Below are 25,917 nucleotides of genomic sequence, written 5' to 3'. Positions count from 1 at the left end.
TTCTGTTAAGGTCTGCCATATATATATATATATATATATATATATATATATATATGCTTGCATAGGCACACTGCACAACTCCAGAGGATTCATCCATTTATTTATTTAAAAAATTTTTAATGTTTATTATTTTTGAGAGGGGGAGGGGAGGGGCAGAGAGAGACACACACACAGAATCCAAAGCAGGCTCCAGGCTCTGAGCTGTCAGCACAGAGCCTGACACGGGGCTCAAACTCACGAGCCGTGAGATCATGACCGGAACTGAAGTCGGACACTTAACTGACGGAGCCACCCAGGCACCCTGGATTCATCCATTTACAATGCTGAGTGGTATCTTCTGGAATTGAGCAGTGCCAGACCTATACAACTGTCAATGGCAGTCACTGAATTGTGGTCTAGTAAGTTGCCCATCCTACTCCTGGCCTAGGCGGAACTGAGTCATTCTGATATGGATGCCTTGAAGCAACTGCCCATTAATTCCTATTATGTAGGTCTCTAGAGTTATCCTAGTTCTGGTTCTTTCCAACTCCAACAAATTCGTTTTTAATGCAGTTATTCAGAGATACTCTCTGTTGCCAACAAAGAATCTCAAGAAGTCGCAATCTACACCTCACACCTTCCTCAAACCGGAAGCCAAATCACAGCAAAGCGTCTTGAGTATTAAGATTCAGCTAGTCTTTATTCATTATCCATCATTTCTTCGTCCAACAAATATCTCTGGATACCTGCTACGTGCCAGGCACTGTTCTAGGCTCAGAAGCACCAGTGGAAAAAAACAGACATGGCCCCTGCCTTCATGGCATCTGTCTATTCAGAAACGGGTGAGGGAGACCACAATATTTATTAGCCACAACTAGCTATAGCATTTCAAATAGCTGTATAATTCCGAATTGCGAGGAGCTTTGGGAGGGAAAAGGATGGAAGGCCATGTGGAAGGAAGTTTTTTAAGTAGATAGCATTTATTTTAGGCTCACTAGGGGCAAGCACTTTCTATGTCCCATAGCAATCACCAGAACAATACTGCAGATTAAATACTACTGGGGGCCGTATTTCACAGATGTGATCACCAAGCCTACATTAAGTAGAAATAGATATCATTAATAATGTATAAATACACATAGGATTTCCCCAGGGGCTTTCAAAACTAAAAGTGGGGCCGTCCTGGGCAAACGTGGACAAGGTGTCATTCTCCTCAGTAACGTGGCTAAGGTCACACTTCAGGGAGTGGTGGGGTGAATACTCCCTCCAGCTCCAGTTTGACCCCGAAGCTCACGTACATAGTGACCACCCCGCGGGTGCCCTCGGATGTGCACAGTCCATGGAGAAATGGAGATGAGCAGGAGAGGCTGAAGGCAGGTCGGCGAGGAGGCTGGGGTCCAGGAAGAGATGGGAGTTGAGATGATCAGAAACTTACAACCATCAGTAACCGTTTGGATATGAAGGGAGGAGGGGGCAGAAGTGGGTTGACTCCAGGGTTTTGGCTCAGGAGTGGGGTGGAAGCGATCCGGGTAGAAGAGGGTGATTCAGATTGGCTCTAGTGGGTATGCCATCCAGGTAGAAATGCTAGGACACGGTTGGAGAAGAATCTCAGAATTAGGGAATCCCCTTGGCTTAGCTTGTCAGGGCCCAGAGAAGAGTTAGAGGTTAAACGCCTCAGGATCAGTCAGGAAATCTGGTTGCAAGCAACAGTCATTGACTCAGATCAGCAAAGAGGGGGACTTTTTAATGAGGGTGTCAGGAGGCTCATAGAACCAAGTCAGAATACGGTGAGAAAGAGGGTAGGCTGAGTGGCAGGAATCAACTACCTCTGGTGGGGATGCCACTGCCACCACTGCCCCAGGCCTTGGCTGTCACGCTGCTGAGGCTGCCTCCGCCACCACTGAATAATGGACACCGCTGTTACTGTTGCCACATTGTAAATAAAATGCTCTCCCCGTGCATTTGTATCAGTTGCTGAAGATTCCAATCCCCGGGGCGTCTGATTAGCTGAACCCAAGTCACATGGCTCACGGCCACGTGCCAGGGGTGAAGAAAGCAAGTGTGTGGCTTTTGAGGTGTTCATAGTGGGAGCGAGTGCCCTGCTTCCTAAGCAAGATTTACACGTGGGTGACTTCCCATGTACAGAAAGGGTGTTCAGAAGTCAAAGAACCAAAGCGAATGGATGCTAATAAAATGCCTAATACCACTTCTGCGGCCGCCGGGTGCACCCATGCCATTGTGTAGGGGATGTTCAAAGAAAAATCCTGCCAGGTACAGAGTCGTCCGAAAGTGGCTCCCAAAAGTTCTCACGGGGTTGCCTGGGCACCGAGCCAGCTGGGTCATCGAGGAGGAGTGCCTCCTTCTTAGCTCCCCTGAGACCAGGGGTCCTTTCCTCCGCAGGAGAGGCTGTACCTTCCCCAGTGTCCCCAAAAGCAGGTGCAGTCCCCAGACAACGGTGAACCACGGGCAACCTCAATCCCTTCTGCCTGGTGCCCAGTTTGTCGCTTCCCTTCATTGTTGAGGCTGCTTTCACATGCTCCCCCACAAGAAGGGACAGTGATAGGTGTGGGGTCCTTCCCCCAGAACACAATCACTTACACTGAGAGTCCCGTAAATCATTGTGCCCTCACTCATTCCTTTGGGGTGGCGGTAGGATGGGGGGACCTGTGCGTTTTCTTCTCTCCCTGACCCTCGACTTGAACTTTACTCCCTACACGGTAAATCTTAGCCCAACCTGTTCTATGCGATGTCTTTGAGTTTTTCCTGAGCCCGATGAGTGAGGACCCCAAAGGGACCACCTTACCCTAACAATGCTTTGCCAAGGTCCTAGAAACCCCCTGTCCTCCCTGCCCTAATTACCATCTCTGCCCGATCTTCCTACCTGTCGATGCTATCTTCTTTGTGCTGCAACCTTTGGCACCCTAAATCCTTTCTAGAGGAAAAGCTTTCCAGAACTTCCCATCCACACTGAAGTTTCAGGGACTCAGTTAACTCCTCATGCGTATGTGGGACTCCATGTGTATCTGGGAAACACAATCCTCAACAACTTCAAATAAGTACCCACGGTGGCTTGGTGGCACCTATAGAGAAAAAAATATAAGTAGATGTGGTGGGGGCGGGGGAGGGAACGTCCCACATTCCCTTAAATGAAGTCCTGGAGCCCCTGCCTGTGGTAAGGCTGGTTCTAGAAGTCCTTCCCTGTCCTCCTTCCCTGCACTACCAGGCTGGGTGGTCCTAGAAGCCTGGACCCAGGCCACAGACCAGAGGGCTCAGGCCCAGTTGACACAAGACAGATGTCTCCAGCACCCACTTGGCTGCCTCCTTGGGCACATCAGCCAGGACTCCAGTGCCAGGATGGACATGTCCTTCCTCCCTCCCCGTTAGACTGGGAGCTCGTGAGAGCAGGGGCCCTGCTGGCATCCTCGCCGTAGTGTCTGTAATGCCCAGCAGGCTGCCCTGTGTGGAGCAGGTCCCCGACGAAGTCACATGTCACCATTCAGAGGGAGGCAGTGTCTGGGGTTTATCCTTGGGTGGGGGAAGGCTCTCTGCATTTTCGGGAAGAGGGCCCACAGATTCTCAAGAGATCCCCGGTAATAGCTCCTACCCTACTCAGTCTCTGCAAATGTTGACCCACCCAGGCTGCCTCTAGGCCCTCGAGTGCCTTTGTGTAAATTATAAAAAGGTGCCTCCCGCTTAGATTTGTCTATTTATTAAACTGGGAAATTGTTTTACTAAATATACAAATCTAGGCTGTGATGTGAACGGTGACCCCTAGGGTTGTAAAGTGCACAACCTGCGCACCTCTGCTAAACAGCCCTGGACGCCACTCCCTCCTCCACCACTCCCTCCTCGGTAGAAATAAAGTAGTGGGCCTTGCCCTCAGGTGCCAGGATTCTGTCTGCACATCATGCTCCCTGGTTCCCTCTAAGAGCCCAGTCTGATCTGGGGACAGTCTTTGATGACACTGTAGTACACAGGGGTGACCTCCTGGGGCGGGAGCTTGGGCCGGGCCAGCTGGCACTGAAATAGTCCCCGGAAGGCCTCCCGGAAGCGCTGGGACATAAGGGCGTAGATGACGGGGTTGACCGCGCTGTTCAGGTAGATGCAAAGCCGGCAGAAGAGAAGGAAGCCAAGGTTGAGGTAGGGCGGGCTCAGGAAGGAATTCACCACCACCAGGGTGCGGTAGGGCAGCCACAGCAGAGCAAAAACCACCACCACCACAGCCAGCATCTTGGTGACCTGCCAGGTAGGACAGGAAAAAAAAGGGACACAAGGGAGAATCCCAGGTTCCAGGCCTCTCTGCAGGGTTGCAAGAGGAGAAAGCCCAAAGAACATCCGGGCCTTTGCCAAACTGTGCCCTCATGCCTCGCCCCCCGCCTCCCCACCACCTCAATTCCGTTCCCGGCTAGGAAACTGCTGTGCACCCCTGCAGGCCCTGCTCGAGTCCTTTTCGCTGGGGAGCCGCCACCCCAATCCACCCCCAAAGCCCTTGGATGGGTCACCATCTACACTGGCAGCAGATTCATGAATCTACTGCCGTCATCACAGGTGAGGATTAGAGGAGTGAACCCAGGTAAGGAGCACAGAACAGTGCCGGGAAGGCGATAAATGCCCTGTGGCTGACTGCTGCTGTGGACATAGCCTCTGTTCCTTCCGGTACAAGTGCATGGGGTTCAGAGCCAGGCACAGCTGGGCTTAAGCTTGCTTCTCAGAGCCCAGGAATGTAGTCCCTATAAGCGACCTCTGCAACGAGGCCTGGCCCTGACTAAATCAGTAGACTTCAGGGCTGTGATAGTCCCCAGGAACCCAAAATCTCAGGAATTCCCTAGACAGTCTCGGCTCCTGGTTTTGCCGGATTCAGATTTAATTCTACTCCATTTTAGGTTCATTTAGGTGATACACGCTGGATGCCCGTGTGTGGGCTTTGGAGCCAGGCTGCCTGGGTTCAAATCTTGGTTCTAGCACTTACCAGTTCTGTACCCAGGGACTGCCCCTCTGTGGCTCAGTTTCCTCGTCTGTCAAACTGAGATGGTAACAGTCTATACGCCTTGGAGTTGTTACCCAAAACTCAAGAGGCTAAGTTGTGTAAAGTGCCTGGCACATAGCAAGTCCCCGATAATTGGGGATGTATATAGTAATAATATAGTTATTATTATCAGCAATTGTATTCCCCACCCTGCTCTCCTAGACATTCTGCTTTCATGGGAGGCACCTTTCCTCTTGCTGTCGTAGGTGGCATTCTGCAAGGGCTCTCTTGGGCATCAGAGAATGCTCAGTCCTTAGACTGCCCACTGTCAAAAAAAGACATTCATGTGCCAACAACAGGGTAATAACAGGTACCCTATATTGAACACTTACTATGTGCCAGATTTGGAATTCACTCCTATAATTCTAATAATTTTACAGGGTTGAAAATCAAGGCTTAGAGAAGTTCAGTGACTTACCCAAGGCCACGCGGCAAGATGTTAACAAAGCTGGGGGCCAGAAAGAACCCACCCAGGTCTGGAGTACTATTTCTACTAGCAAAAGTTTCACCTAAAGCATAGGCCAGCGGGGAGCTTGAGCCCAGCTCTTTCAGGCTGAGCAGGAAAGTAGTAAATGGAGAAGTAGATGAGTGGGGGGAGGGAAGGAGGGGCCTCTGTCTGGAGCCTCAGGTCATGATGGGCCTACAGCCAGAGCTAAAGGTCCACACCAGTTTAACCTGTGTCCTGCCCCCCTTTCCTCTAAAGACCACCGTGTTTGAGGTGGCTGTAAGAGCCCCCCACAGTGCACCCACCCCGGGGGGAGGCAGGGAGAGGACACGGATGGTCCTCCCGGGCTCAGGAGTGACTCAGCAGGGTGAGGTAGCCTCCCCCCTCCTCCTCAAGCCGAGGGTATGGGCGGAAGGCTGAGGATTAAGACCAGTTGGGCTTGGGAGCCCTCCTCCCACCTGCAGTCCTTGAATACCCTTGGGAGGCCACACTGCTGGAGTACGGATAGAGGACATAAGGAGCCTGGACACTTGGGTTCTCACCTCAGGTGCCTCCAGGTGTCACCTCACTCCCTTGTCCCCTCTGAGCCTGTTTCCTTATCTATAACAATGGGTGTTAAGCCTCGCAAACAAGGGGTAATTTCAGGAATGATCACAGAACCAGGCACACAGCAGGTGCTCCGTAAGTGCTGGGTCTCTGCTGACCTCACCCCAATCCATCCCCATCTGGTCTGTCTGGCTCCCCGAGGCCATCCGGGCAGCTCTAGTGTTAGCTGTGGCGTGGACTCGGGAAAGTCACTTCCCCTGTCTGAGTCTCGGTCTCCCCATCATTAGGAGAACACCACCGTGGGGGCCAGCCACTGGTTGTGCAAGTTGAATAATAGCCGGCACTGATGGAACATTTGCTTTGTGATGTGGCTTCAAATGGGCTCCAGACTTCACATGGTTCATCCCATTTCTCGGGACACCCCAGTGTGGTCGGCGCTGTCATCACCCCATATGACAGAAGAGGAAAGTGAGGCTCAGAAAGGGAGAAGTGAGAGCTTCAAAAGCAAGCCTAGTAAGTGGCACGGCAGGGGTGTATACTTGAGGAATTTGACTCCAAAAGGGCCCAGGCTCCCATCCATTCCATCTGCTGGCTCAGTACAAGGGTTTCCAGGAAGACGGAGGTCCCCACCTGCTTCCGGGAGTTGAGGGCGCCTTTCTTGCAGTGCCCCGGGTGCGCAGGAGGCAGCGGCCGCGCGAAGAGGACGCGCGCTATGAGCAAGTAGAACACGGTGGCCAGGCCCAGGGGCAGCGCGTAGAAGAGCGCGAAGGTAGAGAGAGCGCGACACGCGGTAGCCGCACTGCACCTGCCCGCCGTCGGCGTACGCGGTCTCGCGTGTGTCCACCAGGAAGAGCCAGAGCACGCAGTAGGCGCTGGTGCCCAGCCACAGCAAAGCCGCGATGCGCTTGGCCCGCGCCACGGTGCACAGAGTTTGGGCGCGCAGCGGGTGGCAGATGGCGAGGTAGCGCTCCACCGTGAACGCGGCGATGGAGCCCGTGGACGTGTTGATGCCCACGTACTGCAGGTAGGTGATGCCCAGGCAGCCTGCGTGGCCGAAGACCCAAACGCGGGCGGACGCCGCCTCGGCGACGGTGGGCACTCCGGCCGCCAGGAGCACCAGCAGGTCCGCCGCGGCCAGGCTCACCACGTAACAGTTGGTGGGCGTGACCATGTGGCGGCCCCGGAGTACCACCAGGACCACCATGGCGTTGCCGGCCACACCCATGGCGCACACGAGAGGCACCAGGGTCAAGGTCACCGCTTGTACAGCCGGCGGAGGCTGGGGCAAGGCGCCCAGGCTCGACGCGTTCGCGCGCTCAGGGTGCTCGGTGTGGTCCTCCATGCGCGCGGGTCCGCCCTGCACCCCGAAGGCAGTGGCGAGTTGGGGGGATCACCCCGGCTGCAAAGGTGCCCTCCGGCGATCTGAAGGCGCTCTCCTAGCGGCAAGTTGGGGGTCCGGCAGCTGTCTCAGGCCGAACAGGTTTCTCAGCTCCGTGCAGGGTCTCACTGTCGCCGCTCAGGAAGCTGAGGACTCCGAGGAATCAGGAGCAGGAACGTGGAGCTAGGCGCGTGCCGCTCAGTTTCCAGGACGACTTTTAAGCCTGGACTGGCGCGATCTTTCCCGGGGTGAGGTTTGCTGCAGGGGCGCTTCGCAGACTAGCGTGGCGCTCCAGGAGGGCACTGGGCGCCCAGACGCCGCCTCCCACAGGACCGACTGCGGCAGCCCTCTCGGGTCTTCCCTCCGCTCTCTAGGTTCGCGGGTCTCAGGACTCCGATCTGCGGTGTCCCGTCAACGAGGCGCGGTGTGTGGTGTTGGGTCTCCGCCTCGCTGGACTTTCTCTTGGCTCGGCTTTCCGCCACCACCCCGCGTCGGCTCTCTCCACGGATCCGGCTGGGCTGATGCTGGTTGACGGAGCTCAGCACCCGTTCTTTACCACCGGCTCCTGGCACCGCACCCCGGACACTTGGGGTCTGGGGGATGCAAGGTGCGGTGGGGGGTGGGGGGGAGGAAGGATGCTTTAAGCCCCCTGCTCCCGCGCCTTTGGCCTGGGCTTTCGCTCCCTCCCCTCTTTCTCTCCTCTACAGGGCAGCTCCACTGGGCACTGGGGGAGGAGTCGGCCACCCATTGGCTTCTGGACTCAATCCAGAAATCCTATCTTGTTTCCGCAGGCAGAAACCTCAGCCCTGCTATTGACAAACGGCCAACGGAGGCCCAGAGCTGCTGGGAAGGGAAGGTATTTGCCCATCTAGACCTGGGTTGATCCCCTCTCCTCCTAAACTGGTTACTTTTCACTTTCTCCTGCTACCCTTTCCTAGTCTTCTTTTTTTAATGTTTTTTTTTTTTTTTTAATTTATTGTTGAAGGAGAGAGAGAGACAGAGCATGAGTGAGGGAGGAACAGAGAGAGAAGGAGACACAGAATCCGAAGCAGGCTCCAGGCTCTGAGCTGTCAGCACAGAGGCCCCATGTGGGGCTTGAACCCACAAACTGTGAGAGCATGACCTGAGCCGAAGTTGGACGCTTAACTGACTGAGCCACCCAGGCGCCCCCCTAGTCTTCCTTTCCTCCCCCCAGCAGAAGATCTGGAAATTCTTGGCGGGTGTGCCCCACCCTCACAAGGATCTCTCCCATCTCTAAGACTGTGCCACTCACGAGGCACAAACCAGTTAGGAATCCTTAGCTCTGTGTCTGCTGCAGAAAAGGTGCATAATGGTAGTTGAATGAAAGAAAGAACTTGTTTCTTCCTGAAGGTGGAACCCACTAAGCTTCATGAAAGGGCTGCTTTCCAGAGAGTCTAGCTCGGTGCCCGCACAGAGCAGATGCCGTGGGATTGTCTGCTGCTTCCAACCCATTGGTTATGCTCTTTAAAAATGATTTCTTCATCTGGGAGGCTTACATGAGTGACAGAGGAAAAAAATCCATGCCAAGTACGTAGCTGTGGCTCGGCTGGGGCAGGGGGTGAATATATTAAGTGATGACAGTTATGTTAACATGTATCCTCCCCCCTGCCTTATGTATGACCCCAAACTCTCAGTCTACCGATCTGATAAATGGACAAGAAATGAATGATGGGGAACTTGGCAGGACAGTATCTTGGGAGCACCAGCAAGACATCCCCCACTGTCAGTCTTTATAACGAATGATGCTAGGGTATATGAAGCTCCTACAACTCTGCCTGGTGATGCTCTGTGTGATTTACGCATATTAATTCATTCTATAATCACAATATCCTATTGGGACGTTATTATTAGATCCCCACTTCGCAGACAAAGAAACTGAGGCTTAGAGAGGTTAAATGACTAACATAGGTTAGTGGGGGGGGGGGGGTCGCTGCTAGCATTTTAGCCCAGTGGTTTGGCTGTAGAATCTCCATTCTTATCCCTCCCCACCCCCCCCCCCCCCAAACACACACACGCTCCACCTCTCGGCACTATACTCTTCTCTGGGATCTTCAGCAATAACAATAGCAAAGCATCCTACTCAGGGTCAAACGTGGTGCTGTGTGTCTTATATTCATTATCTTTATTTCCCACACTGGCTACGCAGGCATTATTAGTCCCATTTTATAGATGAGGACGTTGAGGTCCAGAGAGGAATGGTCTCCAATGTGATGCAGGCGGGGGCCAAGCAGGAAGCAGGACCCCACTCCCCTTGTCCCCACCCCAACCCCAGCGGTCCCTTACTCAGCTCTTTCCAGGCTACCAAGTGCCAGTGAAGCCCAGGGTTCCTCCTTCCCAGTCCAGAGAGTGGCAGTCCTCCCTGGCTGTGGTCCAGAGCAATCCTTTTAGCCCTATTAAATGCAAGTGGTTCCCTGGGCTTCTTGCCCTCTAAGTCTGCCAGCTCAGTTCTCTCTCCTGCCTAACTGAGCTGTTCAGTTGCTGGCAGCAAAGGGCACTGACAATGAACTAAGTACATCTCAAGCGGAACTCTTCATTTTCCCGCGCCCTACCTTGTCCATCTCCAGTCTTCTTCACCTTAGTAAAGGCATCTTAGTGAAGGCGCCAGTCGCTGAAACCAAATATTCAGGAATTATTTCTCTCTCTCCCTCACTGCTGACATCCAATACGTAAGCAAATCCCTCGATTCAACCTCCAAAACACACCTCACATTAATCCACCTTTCACCACCACGCCCTTTTCCAGCACTTTCCTCCGTCTCTAACCTCTTGGTGGGACAACTGCCATTGTGGACCCATCCCAATTCCCATAGTGGACCTCCACTACGTTCTTGCCCCTCGCTCTACAGCCTCGTCATACAGAATCAAGTGATCTCTTAAAAATGTAAGCCATTCCCCTGCTTACACCCTTCAACGGCATCCTTTTGTGCCTAAAATGAGCCCAAACTCCTTCTGTGAGCCCTAGAGTGCCCTGCACGAAGCGACACCTCCCCACCTCTCCCTCTTACTCAGCCAGAGCCTCCATATTTCTATCCGGCTTATAAGGGGTGATGGTTGAATAGTGTTCCCCCAAAGTTCATGTCTTCCCAGTACCCCAGAACGTGCCCTTATTTGGCAATCGGGTCTTTGCACATATAATTAGTTAAGATGAGGTCATCCTGGACCAGGGTGGTCCTAAATCCAATGTACGAGGTCTTCTTCGGGCACTACGGCTACAGCCAAGGAAGTAGCTAGGAGAGCCAAGGAAAGATTCTTCCCTTGACCCTTCAGAGGGAGCATGGCCTCATTGACACCTAGACTGCAGACTTCCAGCCTCCAAAAACTGTGAGAGAATAAGCTTCTGTTATTTTAAGCCCCTCAGTCTGTGGTGATTTCTGACCGCAGCCGTGGAAAGCACCTTCCTGCCTTGGAGCCTCTGTACTTTGTACATGATTTCCTCAGCTCAGTGCCCAGCCCAGATGCCCCCAGTCGTGGGCATGTGGTTCCTAGGGTGGGAGCGAAGGTCATGCCAACCGATGGGGAAATAGAGGCTCCATTCACTCAGTCATTCAACAAATATTGCTATGGGCCTAGACACATTGTAGAGGTGTTTTGTTTTTTGTTTTTAGAAATAAGTTTTTAAAGTTTACTTATTTATGTGGGGATGGGGAGGGGCAGAGAAAGAAGGAGAGAGAGAATCCCAAGCAGGTTCTGTGCTGTCAGTGTGGAGACCGAAGCAGGGCTCGATCTCACAAACTGTGAGATCATGACCCGAGTTGAGATCAAAAGTCAGACACTTAGCCAACTGAGCCACCCAGGGCCCCCCCCCCCCCCATTGTAGAGGTCTTTCATAATGGTCCAGATTGTTTGTCATTGCTTCCATGAGAGGTAGGGTTTATGTTCCCTTCCCTCGGATCTAGGTGAACTTGGGACTTCTTCAACAGATAGGGCATGACCTAAGCAGTGCTATGTGACTGAGAATAGGTCATAAAAAGCCACCGGCTTCCACTTGATTCTCCTGAAACACTCATTCCTGGATGCTTGCTCTTGGGATGCTCCTTCTCAGAACCCAGATGCTATGAGAGGTCCAAGCCACAGAAGCAGCCACCTATAGGTACTTTGGTCAACAGTCCAGATGGGACATCCCAGCTCAGACTTCAGACATGTCAGTGAAGCCCCCAGATTCCAGCCTCCGGCCCTTTGAGTCACTCCAGCTGAGTCCCAAGACATCACGGAGCAAAGACGAGCCGTCCCCACTGTCCTGTTCAAATTCTTAACCAAATCCACGAGCATTATTACGTGGGTTGTTGGTTTATGCCACTAAGTTCATGTCTAGTCTGCAGTGAGGCTTGGGTACAGGATTCAGGGAATGCATCCCCAAGAAAGTGACACGTCAGCAGAGCCACTGGAATGGTCATTCTGGCTCATCACCAACCCCATTCCAAACAATTAATGTAAGACACCAGTTTTCTTTTTCTCCCAGTACCCACAAAAAAAAAAATACATTTCATATAGCATCCCAGCACACACACACACACACACACACACATACACAGTGAAACAAGGTCTACAAAATTATGCTTATACTTACTAGAGCAATGTATGCTGGTTTTTCCTAGTCTTTTTCTTTCTTTCTTTTTTTTTTTTTTTAAAGAAATACTGGTTACAATCTGCTAATCTGGTTCCTGATCCACAGTTGGTGACCCACCATGTGAAAAACATCTCACCCAGTCTTGGTAATCCCAACCCTTCACCAGTGACTGGGCTGGAATTCACAAGTGGCTAATTCTAGTTAATGAGTCATGAATGGCTGCTGCTGGGGGGGCTTCTGGGAAGGTTGTAATCTTCTGTAACCAGTTCTAGAGGGAGGGGGAGGGAGAGAGGGAAAGAGACAGAGATGGAGAGAGACAGAGAGATCCTACAGACACGTGACCCTCAGTGAGTGCCTCCTTAAATTTCATGCTCTACGCTGCTTTCTCACCTCCTGTGCTTCCCACCTTGGGTGAAAGAAATGGGGAGCACCCATCCATGCCAGTGTCAGGGAAGAGCTCCCAGACGACGTCTGCTCCAAGCACCTACAGAGGAAGCAGGCTGGGTGAGGTTGCCCCCAGGTGCCTGGGAACCCCTGTGGCCTCCGCCTGCGGGGCACGCGTTGGCCGTGTGCACGGGCGCCCTCTGCCGCCAGATGGTGGCAGTGCTATGACCAAGAGGAAACCCTTTTCCTGTCTGGGTTTTCGCTGCCTGAGGAAGCCCCCGCCTCGGGGCCCGGCGTGGGTCTGTGGTCCTGCAGCTTCCCAGACTGCTTCCACCACCTTGGCTTCCTTCAGACGGCGAGTGAAGAGACAGGGGCCCGAAGAGGCGATGGGGTGTCTCAAAATCACCCCATGAGAGCTGAGATTTGCACGTGTCTCTGGCTGACTCAAAATAACATTGCCATGTTACAGAGATTATCGCCATTTGTCCTTCCCTTTTTGCCCGGAGTAGCATCTGGAGAATGCAAGTGGATAGACAGCCTCCCCCCGACAGTCCTTGCCAGCCGAGTTCAGGAAAGCTTCTGCTCCTTGAAAGCCAGAGGGGTCCCCTGGCTTCCCCTGCTCCGCAGTAGGGGACTGGGTTTTCCAAGGGTGCCGCAGGGAGGTGTCCCACGTACTCTTTTGCAAGAGTCAAGAGGCGGGGTCCATTTCTCCACTCCCTCTAGTCTGGGATTCTTTTGGTAGAAGCAATGCTGGCCGGTTCCAGCGCGGCTCCTAACTGGCCTGGCAGATGCTGCTTCTGGCCCCCCAGAGCCCCAATTTTCCGGTAAGACGTTCAAGGATGCTCTGTCCAGGACACCTAAGGAGCCCCGTGGCCCCAGACACTGAGTGCAGAGGCCGTTGGAAATGGCCCCAGCCCCTGTCCCCCTCCACCTGCACCCATGCAAGAAACCACAAGCGAGAGTGCAGTTAACCCACAGGACTCTGTGAGCTAATAATAGATCTTTGTTTTACGTCCCTAGCTTTGAGGGTAGTTTGCTTCACAGCCGTAAATAACCAAGAACACCTACCCTACAACAAGGTGGGTGTTAATTGAAGAGATTAGAGGTCAGGGACTCTGTCTCCCAGTGTAGAGATATTTTGATTTTGTTTTCCTTCCTCTTAATAATGGAGCCAGCAAGTGCCAGAGTGGGGATTGGAAGTCAGCGCTCGAACTCATTTCCAGGGTCACGTGGGCATTTCCAGGTGGGCAGTGAGAGGGAGCAGCAGGGGACTTGAACTTCTGACCTGGAACCTTTCCCTCTTGGCTGCGCATCCCCAAAGCTGGGCCTGTGGCAGCCAGCAGAGGGCTTCTGATATTGCCAAGTTTCCAACCCTGAGACCCCAGGGCTCCCCACTGCTGGGGTCAAGGGAAATTAGCACTCCCCCTTCCTCAACTCTCCTCTTTGAAGTTTGGATTCTTCCCTGGGTAGGAGAAAGGTCAACATTAGCATTCATGACTCGGGGGAAAATCCCATAATCCTCTCTGAACCTCAGGCTTCTTATCTGTAAAATGGACATAATGATGACCCCTTTGCCTGCCTCAGAGAGCTTTTGGTATAGAAGGGGGGCTCTGGAAGCCGGACTACCTGGCTTTAAATTCTGTCTCTGCAGCTTACTAGCTGTGTGACTTTGTGCAAAACACTGAACCTTTCTGAAGGCAGTTTCTCCACCTCTAAAAGAAGGATAAGAATAATACCATCTAGCTCACATACTTTTGTGAGGTTTAAATAAGGTTATGTACATCAAGCTTTTCACAGAGTTTGGGGCACATCTCACGGCATGTTAGAGCCAGCCCACGCCGACTCGTGAGAGCGGATTGCGGGCATCTCTGTGCACGCTCCCAGCACATCATAAGCACCCAACAGACACTAGCTATTATTATCTGTACCGCTCTAATTTTTGTAAGGACGAGGATTCGCGGATTAGTTGTGCAATTTAAAAAAAAAAAAAAAAAACGTGTGGGTGAGCCACTGCCTAAATAAGCCACGAGGCAGCTTTGTGGGAACGGAGCTGCGTTGGGGCAGGGCGTCACGTGAGGCCAACGATGGCCCTCGGTGATGAGCACAACTCCCTTTGGGGAGTGGGTGGCAACATGGCGAAAGTGGGGCTCAGCTAACCCCGGTTGGTGACTCACAGCGCACGCTGGCTGTTTAAGTCCAAACACTTGCCTGGGGAACTCTTTCTCAACTGCTTTGTCCATCTCCCCTTTGGCCACAAATTTTGGTGCAACGCGGCTGCCTCCAGGGCCTGACCATTCCCTGCTGCAAGCCCCAAATCTTCAGGAAAAGGAGCTGAGACCAGAGGGGGCGGCACAGTCCCATCTCCAGATACCTGGTCGTTGAACTGATGTTTACCGAGTGCTTACTCTGCACCAGGCACTGCGTTAGGAACTGGAAATACCCTGGAGCACCAGACGCATCGTATGGTGTCTACACTCTTGCCGGGCGACATGAAACACGCGGCAAGGAACAAACAAGGAGGTAGCTAAATCTCTAAATGGATACGTAAGATAGTAAAGAATATCGATGAGGGTGTTTATGGAGAAGAGGAAACAATTTGATATGATAGATCAGGGGTCAGCAAACCTTTTAGTTAAAGAGCCAGATAGTACATATTTCCGGCTTTGTGAGCCACGCAGTCCCCATCTCGACTGCTCAAATCTGCCATCAGGGCAGAAGCAGCCAGAGGCAGTACTCAAACTAATGGGTGTGGCAATGTTCCAATAAAATTCTGGTCACAAAACCAGGCAGCAGGCCAGAATTGGCTCACAGATAGTAGCTTGCCCACTCCTGTGATGGAGTGAGACTGGCTGGGATAAGGCAATATTAGGTAGCGTGGTCAGGGAGGGCTTTCCCGAGGAGGTGACGTTTGAGCCAATCCCCAAAGGATGCAAAGAAACGGTCCATGCCAAGACGTGAAGGAAGCGTGTTCCAGGATGTGGGAACAGCAAGGGCATTGCCCTGAGGTGCAAGCCACCCTGGTGTGTCTGAGGAGCTGAAGTCCAGGCAGCCGGGGGGCAGAGGGAGGGAGGGAGAGGCTGGCTTGAGCAGGGCTTTGTGACCCAGGGCACATCAATTTCCTGGCAGGAAAGGGTCGGTGGTCTCAAAGGGAGAAACTAAAGAGAGTTTGAGGAAGGTACAGAGGCGGGGACTTGGTAAAGGGAAGAAGGATGGCGAGGCCTTCAGAAACCAGCAACCCTGGAAGCTGTCCCCCTTCAGAACCCAGGGGGATCTCTAGCCACCGACGAGGGGCCCCCCAGCCAGACAGGAGCTGTGGCTGCTGGTAATGGAATGGTGTCCCTGCCAAACGGCCCAGAGGGCTGCAGGAATGAATACCCTGACATCTGTCTCCTCTCCCCCTCTGGATGGCGGGCCAGTGACTCCCACTGGCTGAGCCCGACTAGAAGTCAGAGGCCAAGGGAGCCGGGGTGATGCAATTCACGGAGTTTTGATTCCTGGGAAAGAGAAGGGCAGAGAATGACCTGGAGGGGAAAACAGGGAATAATACCAAGCCCACAGGGGAGGGAGCTGGGGTTTTACTAGAACCTGGATGGGGATACGGTTGCCAGATAAAATATGGATAACTCAGTTCAATTTGAATTTCAGATAAGCAGCAAACGCAGGTTTAGTACAAGTATGTTCAGTATAAGAATGTCCCAAGGACGTACTTACACTAAACCCGTATTTGTTATTTGTCTGAAATTCAAATGGACCCAGGTATCGTGTATTTTTATTTGCTAAACGCTGGACAGCCTGGTCGGGAAATCCCCCAAGCACTTTGAAACAAAGGAGCAACATAATCTAACTTAGGATTTAATAAATACTTCATTTAGAAAATCAAGAAAATGTTAGGCTGCTAAACCTCAGAAGATTCGGGGAACGTATAAATAAGTTCCGGGAGCATTTGGGCACATCTCGCTAGGCAAAGTTTCCATCTGCTAGTCGGAGGCCCCTGATGCGGGTGAGAGCCTTCACTGATCCCCAGCTGGTCTGGAGGAACCTGGGGCTGTCTCTGCACTTCCTCGACGGTCACTGTGCAGAATGCTTTACTGCTTCTCGAGGCCTTTTTACGCCCAGTATCCAATTCCTCCCTTCCCACATTCCCCCCGCCCCCCCCTCCGTGGAATGTAGGTCACATGGGTTGTTATTATGCAGTCATTAGGCAGGCATAGAAACTGAGGCTCAGAGAGGCGAAGCAATCTACCCAAGGTCACACAGCAAGGACCAAGGTCTGTGCGGCTCCCGCGCTGCTTCCCCTCTGCCTTACTGCTCTCTGTTCTCTTCCAGCATCCAGGCCGGGGCGGGTGCTGGCAGGCCCGGGTGTCAGGAGCAGGAGGGGGTCTCCGGGGGCAGCTGCTGGCCTCGGCGCCTGTCGTATCTGCGCTGGAGCCGGGCGTGAAGGTGGCGGGCCCTCCTGGCCTCCTGGGCCGAGAAGAAGGAAGCGGCGACGGTGTGCCGCAGGCGCCTGGCGTAGGTCTCCAGCAGGACGGTGGCGCAGGCCGCCAGCTGCAGGGCGCCGGCAGCCAGGGGGGCCGCCGCCTGGGGGCGCTGCGCGGGCAGCAGCCCGCAGCCCTGGGAGGTGAGGCGGAGCTCCCACTGGAAGGACCTGTGAGCAGAGAGGAAGGGGCTCTCCGGAGGCGGCTGGTTGAAGAGAAAGGGGACGAAACCCAGGACCGTGTACGTGGCCTCGAAAGAGGAGAAAAAGGCCAAGTCAACAGACGCTCCAGCCATCCCCTGTCTCCCGCCACTCGTGCAGGCTTGTCCTCATCTGCAAAATGGGCACAGAACTAAGTAAGGAAGCCTCCTGGGGGTGGAGGACGGCCAGATGAGATGGGGAGTCTGAGGCAGGCTTTTTGACAAAAAAAGCACCGTACAAATGCTGTTTTCATTATTACTTTCTGAGCAGAATACTTTAAGGAAAACAAACGGCTGCTTTGGTCATTTACTCTTTGCTAAGCCCTCTAGTGAATATTTTAGATGTCTTTTTCATCAAATATGGGCAATCCTATGAGCTTGAGCCCAGAACGAGCCTTGCTGAAAAGATGGGAAACCTGGGGCGCCTGGGTGACCCAGACAGTTGGGCGTCCACTTCGGCTCAGGTCATGATCTCCCGGTTCGTGGGTTCGAGCCCCGCATCGGGCTCTGTGCTGAGGGCTCCTAGCCTGGAGCTTGCTTCGGATTCTGTGTCTCGCTCTCTCTCTGCCCCTCCCCCACTCGTGCTCTGTCTTTAAAAAATAAACGCTAAAAAAAAAAAAAGACAAAAGATGGGAAATCTAAGGTCCCCTAGTGTTACATGTGGCCAGCCCGGGGATCAGTCCCAGCCAAGGGGAGTGCCAACACCCTGAGCCTACTCCTAAGCTCTACAATTCCCTTGGGGTATGTTGGAGCACAGCATGGGGAGGCAGGGAGGTCAGAGGTTAACCATCTGACCTTTGGAGCCAGACTTCTTGGGTTGGATCCTGGTCTGCCCAGGGCCAACTTCTGGGCCAGGCACAGTGAGCTATCACATTTCGTCGGTTTGGGGATTCATTTCTCCCCCCACATTTTAACCTCTTTGAGATCAAGATGTGTCTTTCAAGCAATGGGACTTGTAACCCCGTTCCACAGTTGTGCCATTTCACGCTTTGTGAGAGGGCCGGAGGGTGCCAGCAAGAAAGCTTGCAGAGTGGGCGGAGGAAAATGCTGGAAATGATAGTGGGGCATCACCAGCTCTCGAAGGCACAGAGGCCAGTAATATTAGGTGAAAACCCACAGACGCTGAGAACTCAAGCAGAGCCATTCAGAGGAGTCAGGCTTGAATGGAAGGACGTTTTAGGAAAACGTCACAAAATGAATCCACCTTTTCTGTTTTTCCATACCTGAGAAAGATAAGTCTATGTGAAATAAGAAGTGAACTATTTTATATGAATACAATTAAAATTCTAAATGATAAGAGGCGCCTGAGTGGCTCAGTCGGTTAAGCATCCGACTCTTTTCAGCGCAGGTCACGAGCTCATGGTTCTTGGGATCGAGCTTGGGATTCTGTCTCTCTCTGCCCCACCCCCACTCTCCCTCTCTCTCAAAATAAATAAGTATATATTTTTTAATTCTAAATGATAAGAAGGCATTGCGTCTTGGTTTGATTGGCAGCATTTTCTTTCCTAATGACACATAAAAATGATGATGTGATTTGCAATCAGTGACATCTTGGATTTGATAAAATAAGGTAACTCAGGTGCCACCCTCGGGACATTGCCTGATACATTTCTTTACTGTGACACCCCCCCCCCCCATGAAACGCGTTTCAGAGCACCTCGCAAGCACAGATTGTATTGTGATCAGAGAAAAATGTCATAAAACAAAACCTCAACCTTATCCTTTACAATATACTCTCATAAATTTCTAGTCTATTTGATTTCATTGAAAAAAAAGTGGTCATAACCTCCCAAGTTGATTACATTGATTTCATGCAGTTTGAGAAAGCACTTTCTTAGGATATAATAAGTACTTAATAAATATTAGCCATTAATATTATTCACTCAGAGTCTGAACTTTGGTTTTGTGCAGTGGACTTTTGTGTGAGATCTCATCATTAAAAAAAAAAAAAAGATTTTTGGCAAAAGATTGAAAACCACAAATCTTGATCGGATAATAAATATATCCAACGGTACACAGATGGTAAATATTTTGTATGTTACTACTAAAATGGTAACTATTTTAGGTCATACACAGATCATACAGTCCTTGATTCAACTATCAACTTTGTCGAAAAGCCACCGCAAACACGTAAACAAATGGCACGGTTATGTTCCAATAAAACTTAATTTACAAAAACAGGAAGCCAGCAGAGTTTGGCCCGTGGGCCATAGTTGGCGGACTCCTGGCCTAGATCATTCAATATATACAGATGTCAGCTTTTAATGATAGCCGCTATTTGTCAACCCCCTCCTGTGTGGCCTGGAGCGCCTGGGTACTTTTACAAACTACCACTTGTTAAGACTCACAATAACCTTGTGGGGTGAGGGGGACTGATCCACTTTGTACAAGTGAGGAAAAAGAGACTAGGACCTGCTGCCACCTAAGAAAAGAGTGACCTTGGGCATCGAATTATTTTAAAGCCTCTGGGTATCTGTGTCCTCTCCTGTCCTCAGGGTGAAAATGGAACCCAGTGCATCAGGCTGTGGTGGGAATTACAGGAGCCTGTGAATGCCCCAGGTTCCCGTAGCTTCTCCAAGGGCTGGGACTCGAAGGCAAATAAAATTCAGTTGCAGATCAAATGGTTAACACACCCTAGCCCTTCCGAGGGGGCTTCCTAGAGGACTCTAGTCCTCTCTTCCCATCACCCTACTTACATCATACTTGACCGTGAGCGTGGTGGGCACGGCAGGCAGTTTCTGCGCCCAGTCCACGGCTGCCTGAGCCAGGAGAAAGGCCACGTGGTCTGTAGCCACCATCACAGCTGTGGCCATCAGGGGCAGGGTGAGCAGTCCCAGCCTCAGGAGACAGCTCAGCAGCTCCCCCTGGGACAGCCTCGGCCGGGCGGCCCAGAGCAGCCAGGCTGGTGGGGAGGCCACCAGATGTGTGGCCTGGGCCTCGGCCAGCTGCAAAGCCAGTTGTCGTGTGGCGTAGATATTGTCAAACCGCAGGTCCGTCAGGTAGCGGTGGAGGTACCAGCCGGAGTCCACGAGGAGGCCCAGCACAAAGAGCCCCGTGACCACCTGCTGGGTCCCCAGCACGGCCGCCCGGACCAGGGACTCCAGGCCAGAGAAGTCCTCCAGCACCTGCTGAGTGACCCTGAGCATGTGAAGCAGGAATACAGAGCCATTGCCCTGGGCCTGGAGGGTCAAGCCCCGGCCGCCTGCTTGGCCAGCGGGGCCCAGAGCCCCGGACGCTGTGTGCAGCCGGTGAGTGGTGTTGAGCAGGCTTTCCAGGGAGCCCTCTGTGACACATCTCAGCACCTGCCCGGCCGCGCCCACGTTGGCCAAGACGTTGGGCACCACAGCGACGGCCAGCGTGGCGGTGCTCCAGGACAGGAGCAGGCGGCGGCCCTGCTCCGTGCTCAGGGTGGGGACGCTGAGTGCAAACAGGCAGCGCGCCGGGGGCACCAAGCCCAGGACCAGGAAGACCAGGAGGCCGCAGACAGTGGCCACTGTGGCCGAGGGTCCCGGAGGGTAAAGCAGTGAGGACACGAGCCAGCGGTGCGTCAGACCCGCAGCAGCAAGGGCCGGGGAACCGCACAGGAGGAGCTGGGTTAGCAGCTGGCCGCAGCTGGTTGGGACAGGCTGAGAGAAGGCGACCCAGGCAGCCTGCAGTGGGACAAGGGCCTTGCGGAGCCCCAAGTGCCAGACCCTCCACCTGCACACAAGGAAATTGGGGGGACGTCTTTCAGGAGGACGAGGGGTTGGCTGTCTGCCCAAGGCCCCTGATCCACAAAACCCTTCGATTGCTCACAGGCTCCACCCCTCAGCCACAGGGCTCGGCACCCTTCCCCTGTGGCTACCCCCAAACCCCCACCACCCGAGCCGAACCAGTCAGAGCCTGCCCTAGGGCTATTCCCACTGGAGTTGTTGGGGGAGCCGCCCAGTTTCTGTGCAGTTTCTGGGGAGGTGAAGGTGAATGTCTGGGCTGCCTGTGTCCACCATTCCGGTTTGGTGAGGGTGCCCGGCCCCGGGGAATGAAAGAGCCGAGGAGAGAGAAGCGCAGAGGAGAGAGAATAAGAAAGAGTTAAAAAACATGGGGAGAGAGACATACTATTTTACTTGAATTCACAGTCTTGCTGGCCTGTTGTGTGATCCCTTCTCCACGGGCCTCAAGATCTCCTCTATAATTTGGAGGGGCAGGAGAGTGGATCCGTTGGCCACTCAGGAACTTTTCTACTCTGCTGTCCTTATATTTATTCATTCAAAAATATTCAGGGGCGCCTGGGTGGCTCAGTCAGTTAAGCATCTGACTTTGGCTCAGGTCATGATCTCTCGGTTTGTGAGTTCGAGCCCCGCGTCAGGCTCTGTGCTGACAGCTCAGAGCCTGGAGTCTGTTTCGGATTCTGTGTCTCCTCCTCTCTCTGCCCCTCCCCCGCTCATGCTCTGTCTCCCTCTGTCTCTTAATAATAAATAAATGTTTAAAATTAAAAAAAAATATTCAGCAAGCAACGACTGTGTGCTCGCCATTGGAGAAACAGGGATGAACGAAACGGACAAGAGTCCCCGCCCTCATCCAGCCCACATTAAAGATGACGGCCGAGGTGTAGTCAAAAGAGGTTGGGTTCTGGGTACATTCTGCTGGAAGAGCCACTACAACTGGCCGTCTGATTGGCTGGGGGAGCCAGGAGGAGGAGGGAGTGGAGGATGACCATGGGGTTTGATGCCTGAGCAACTGCAACACCGAGGCGTCGTTTCCAGAGACGGGAAATAAATGAGATACGAAGTCGTTGATTTATAGATGGCACTTGAAGCCAGGGGGCAGGAGCCGACTCCTCAGGACAGTGTGTTAAGCGGGGAGCACAGAGTCTCAAGGACTGAGCCCTCGCACTCCAGGGTGAACAGGTGGGAGGCGAGAAGGAGGCGGAGAAGCCAAGGTGATGTGGCGTCTGAGAAACCAAGCAAGTAAAATGTTCCAAGAAGAGGGGGGCGACCACACAGGTCAGGTGCTGCTGATGGGTCAACAAGGCCGAGGGCTGAGGAATGACCATTGGATTTCGCCACGTGGAGGAGGTCCCTGGAGACGGCCCAAGGGTAGCTTGGTGGCACCTTGGGCCAAAACCCAACTAGAGTGGGCCCAGGAGAGACTGGAAGGAGAAGAATGTGAGACCCGAGTCCCGACAGCTCTTCTGACTCGTTTTTGCAATAAAGGGGCACAGAAATGGTGCCGTGGCCGACGGTGGGGACGGGACATGGATGGGAGAGACTCTAGCCGGTTTGCCAATCAAGAGGGGGCGTGGACAAAGGGAGGCTCACAGGTGGGGGCAGGGGGGTATGATCGACAGCACAAAATCTGAGGGCGGGTCTCAGAAAAGAGCAGGGTGGTCATCCCATGTAGCGGATGGGAAGGCAGAGGACACGGGCTCAGATGACCGTGAATGGACGGGCAAAGTGTGGGCACGTCCATCTCAGTTCCTCGGAAAGGAGCAATGATTAAGGGCGTGGCCTCCAGACTGCCAGGGTCCAAATCCTCGCCTCACTACTCACGGTCCGTGTGACCTCCGTCAAGGTTTCTAATCCCTCCGGGCCTCCGTTTTCTCATTTGCATAAACAACGGGACTCATGTCTGTAAAACTCTGTGCCTGGAACGTAGTAAGTACTGCATCGGCTGTGATCTGTCACCGGAGCGCCGTGCCACCGGGGCAGCGAGTGGCTCCTTGGTGTCCCTGATACGCCGCAAGCGTCTAGAATGGTGTCTGCATGCAGCGGGTGTCAGCTGTGGTGTGACTGCTTCTGTTTGCTCAGGGTGGCAGGAAAGCGAGGTCCGCACGGATGGAGAGCGTACGGGACGAGGCCGTGCAGGGCAGGCCCGCGAGAGTAGACGAACCCGGGAACTGCTACAAGCTGGGCAGCACCACGGACCACTGGCAGTTAGAGAAGACGAATTGTGGCCTTTCTAGCCCCGGAGGGCATCTCAATTTAGGACTAAACCTCCTCCTACTGTGCAAGGAGAACCTGCTTGCTGTGTGTGCGTACTCCGAGCTGAGCGTGATGGCAAGCGCTGTGCGTGCGTTTTCTCGGTCAGTTCTTACAATGAGAGTCGTTGTCACGACTCTCATTCACAGATGGGGAAACCGAGGTCCGGAGGGGTGGAGATTTCCCCAAAGTCACACGGCCAGGGAATGGCAGAGCTTGGGGCCGAAGCCCGCACCCGCCATGCCCGACTGCCGTTTTCTTGCCTGTGGTCCCAGAGTCTAGGGTCCCCAGACCTACCCGGTCCTGGCGAGGTGCTCAGCTGTTTCCATGCTTCCTGAATAGCTGTGGATCCGGGCGGGCAGGCTCAGGCAGCGATGGGCAGGTGGAGAGGAAGTGGGGGGAACTGCATTCTCCAGAACTTAGGAGACCCTGGAGCTTCTGCTTTTTGGCCTGTAATTAAACCCTCCTGGTCACCTTGTCCCGCCCCGCCTGGGCCCACCTCCCGGAGGGCCGGGCAAGCTGCTTCCTCTTCTTCTAGCAGGTGGGAGTGGGTAGAAGGTGTGGGAGGAAAGAGCCTTTTCCAAGCGATGTCTGTAATCCCGATAGCGGGAAGGTGGAACTGGTCTCACTTCGCACAGGAAGAAACTGGGGCTCAGAGAAGCCACACCGCTCAGCAGTGGCAACACCAGGACTTGAGCCGCGTTTGGCTTGGCCTTGCCCGCACCCTCCACAGCTGTGTGCCCCAAGAGGACCTGATCCCCAACTCTGCGTGGTGGGAACCCACCAGAGACACTGGCACCTTGGCTGAGGCTCTTTTCCACGCATAGTGGCTCTCCACTCAGCTGGTGCCCTCTCCAGCTGGCCTTCTGTCTTTAGCCTGACATGCACCTGGCTTCAAGTCACAGCTCTCTCCCTCCCTACCTGTGCGACCTTGAGCCGGTGACCTCATCTCTCTGTTTCAGTTGCCTCCTCTTAAGAGGGAGCAACAACAGTAACAGTTAACATTTACAGAGCACTTGCTAAGCATCAGGCTCCTCGATAGTTCTGTTTGAATCCCCTGAATCCTTATTTCCGACAACCCTTTTGCTAAGTTATCTCATTCTTCAGTTCAGAAAACGAACCCCGAAGAATTAACTCCCTTAACCAAGCCACTCAGCCAAGAAGGGGTAGAGCCATGATTTATACCCAACGGTCCTGCTCCAGAGTCTACTGGTCGACCTCTGTGCTCTACTGGTGTGGAGGGAAGCATTCACAAGACTCATGGTTACCTTCAGATGCACCCAAAACTGCAAAGAGCAGGCACTTAATAAGTGTGAGGTCCCTGTATACGTGCTCTGCTGTAGAAATTGTCCGGCAGGTACGCTTCTGGGCTGTCCTGAGAGCCAGTCCTTGCCCGGAAGCAGACACTTCGCCCCCCAGCGTCTTTGTCCTCCATCACTGCCAGGAGGCTGCCTCCTCCAGGGAGGCCTCCCCTGCGCCCCCAGGCCTCCACCCCCACGGGATGGGCCAGTGAAGCCGTATTCCAGACTCCCCCACATTTTCCTTTATAAGGACACGTTGCCTCGGCCGCTTGCTCAGGTCTGAAGGGGGCTGTTCTGTGGCCCGGATAGGGGAAGTGACATTCTCATAGTCACACAAGTGAATGAGACACCTGTGGCCCTCGGAGGGCCTGACACCCTTCCCAGACCACAAGCCCCTCCAGGGAATCAGGCCGGACACCAAACATGGAATGCACAGAGCAGGCAGGGAGCAGGAAACACATGCACGTGCGGAGGCCAGCCAGCTAAGGGGCAGAGCGGAACACATGGAAACAGCAGTGAGCTGCCGCGTGTAGACCCTTTCGGAAAGGACAGCTTCTACTCTGCTCCGGTCCCTTGAACAAAGGTCCCACATTATCAGGTTTCCCACTGTTTCCGAAGATGCCCGTCATTCCCATTTTGGGCGTAAAAGTCTCCAAGTTTTTCAAGCCAGCATTAAAAAAAGAAAAAGAAAAGACCGCTGTGCGGACCAACCTCAACAGGCCCGTGGGCCGAAGCCAGCAAGAGGGCTCCCGACTCACAACCTCTGCAGAAAACCTCCGTGGGGCTGACGTAGGGAGCCGTCTGACGGTCCCTCCGAACTTCAGGGGCCCCGGGCTGACGGTAGGCGGTCTGCCCTTGAATGCCAGCTTTGCACTTCCTGTGCTGTGCGACCTTGGACAAGAAAACCGTCCTTCTCTGAACTTGTGTGGACTCTGCTCTCGTGAGACTACTCCTACCTACTTCTTACGATTCTTTGAGGATTCAATGAAATAATGTATGCAGAGCACCCAGGGCATAACAGCCAAATACTCCTGTCCTGCTTTATCAGACCTGGGCTGACAGCTCGGCCTCCGTGAGCCCCAGGCTGCTCAGACCTCACTGATAATACAGGCCTCTGTGATGCCCACAAGTCGGATCCCTAGCCTGGGTCCCCCTCGCACAGGAAATTTCAGGGCATCGTGCTGGTCCGAGGCGAGCCATCCCGGAAGACCCCGGCATTCGCCCAGTTTGTGTGCTGAGACCGGACAGCCGATCGGTTAAAGGACCATGTTGACCACTTCCTGAAGGCCTCCGAGGAATGCGTAAGATCTGGGGGTTCGGTGGTGCAGCGGGGGAAGGGGCAGAAGATATTTTTGGCTCTTCCCAGCACATGTAGGCAGTCACTTCTGCCTCTGTAAAGCTGGCCTGGCTCCAAATCCCACATCCAGAAGTGTCTTCTGAATCATCAAAAATAGAATCAGCTTTGTTGGGGGAATTTCTGGGTGGAAGATTCAGAACCATAAGACAGAACAGGAAGAGGAAGTGGTGAGCCTTCAGGTCCAGAATCAGAATCAGTAGTCCATGGAACACGGGAGCCGTTGAGTTGTACAGCCTGTGGGCATAGAACATTGCCACCACCCCCTCGGTCTGAGAATGTGGGG

General features: G+C 53.4%; 2 protein-coding genes across 2 annotated transcripts; both read right to left on the bottom strand.

Annotated features, from left to right (window-relative positions):
* Positions 1–1,702: 1,702 nt before the first annotated feature.
* On the bottom strand, positions 1,703–8,211 carry LOC122467313 (thyrotropin-releasing hormone receptor-like). The gene is given in 3 exon segments (XM_043553800.1): positions 1,703–4,218; positions 6,627–6,765; positions 6,767–8,211. Coding segments are annotated over 3 exon segments (1,026 nt in total). The 5' UTR covers positions 7,339–8,211; the 3' UTR covers positions 1,703–3,903.
* Positions 8,212–16,190: 7,979 nt separating this feature from the next.
* On the bottom strand, positions 16,191–23,218 carry LOC122466923 (osteoclast stimulatory transmembrane protein). Its single transcript, XM_043553248.1, is given in 4 exon segments — positions 16,191–16,665; positions 16,667–17,070; positions 19,716–20,800; positions 23,212–23,218. Coding segments are annotated over 4 exon segments (1,710 nt in total). The 3' UTR covers positions 16,191–16,451.
* Positions 23,219–25,917: the final 2,699 nt, after the last annotated feature.

Source organism: Prionailurus bengalensis, chromosome A3, assembly GCF_016509475.1.
Source record: "Prionailurus bengalensis isolate Pbe53 chromosome A3, Fcat_Pben_1.1_paternal_pri, whole genome shotgun sequence".
In the NCBI taxonomy this organism is placed as follows: Eukaryota; Metazoa; Chordata; class Mammalia; order Carnivora; family Felidae; genus Prionailurus; species Prionailurus bengalensis.
Note: the sequence above shows the minus strand (reverse complement) of the source record. Positions and strands in the feature narration are given on the sequence as shown.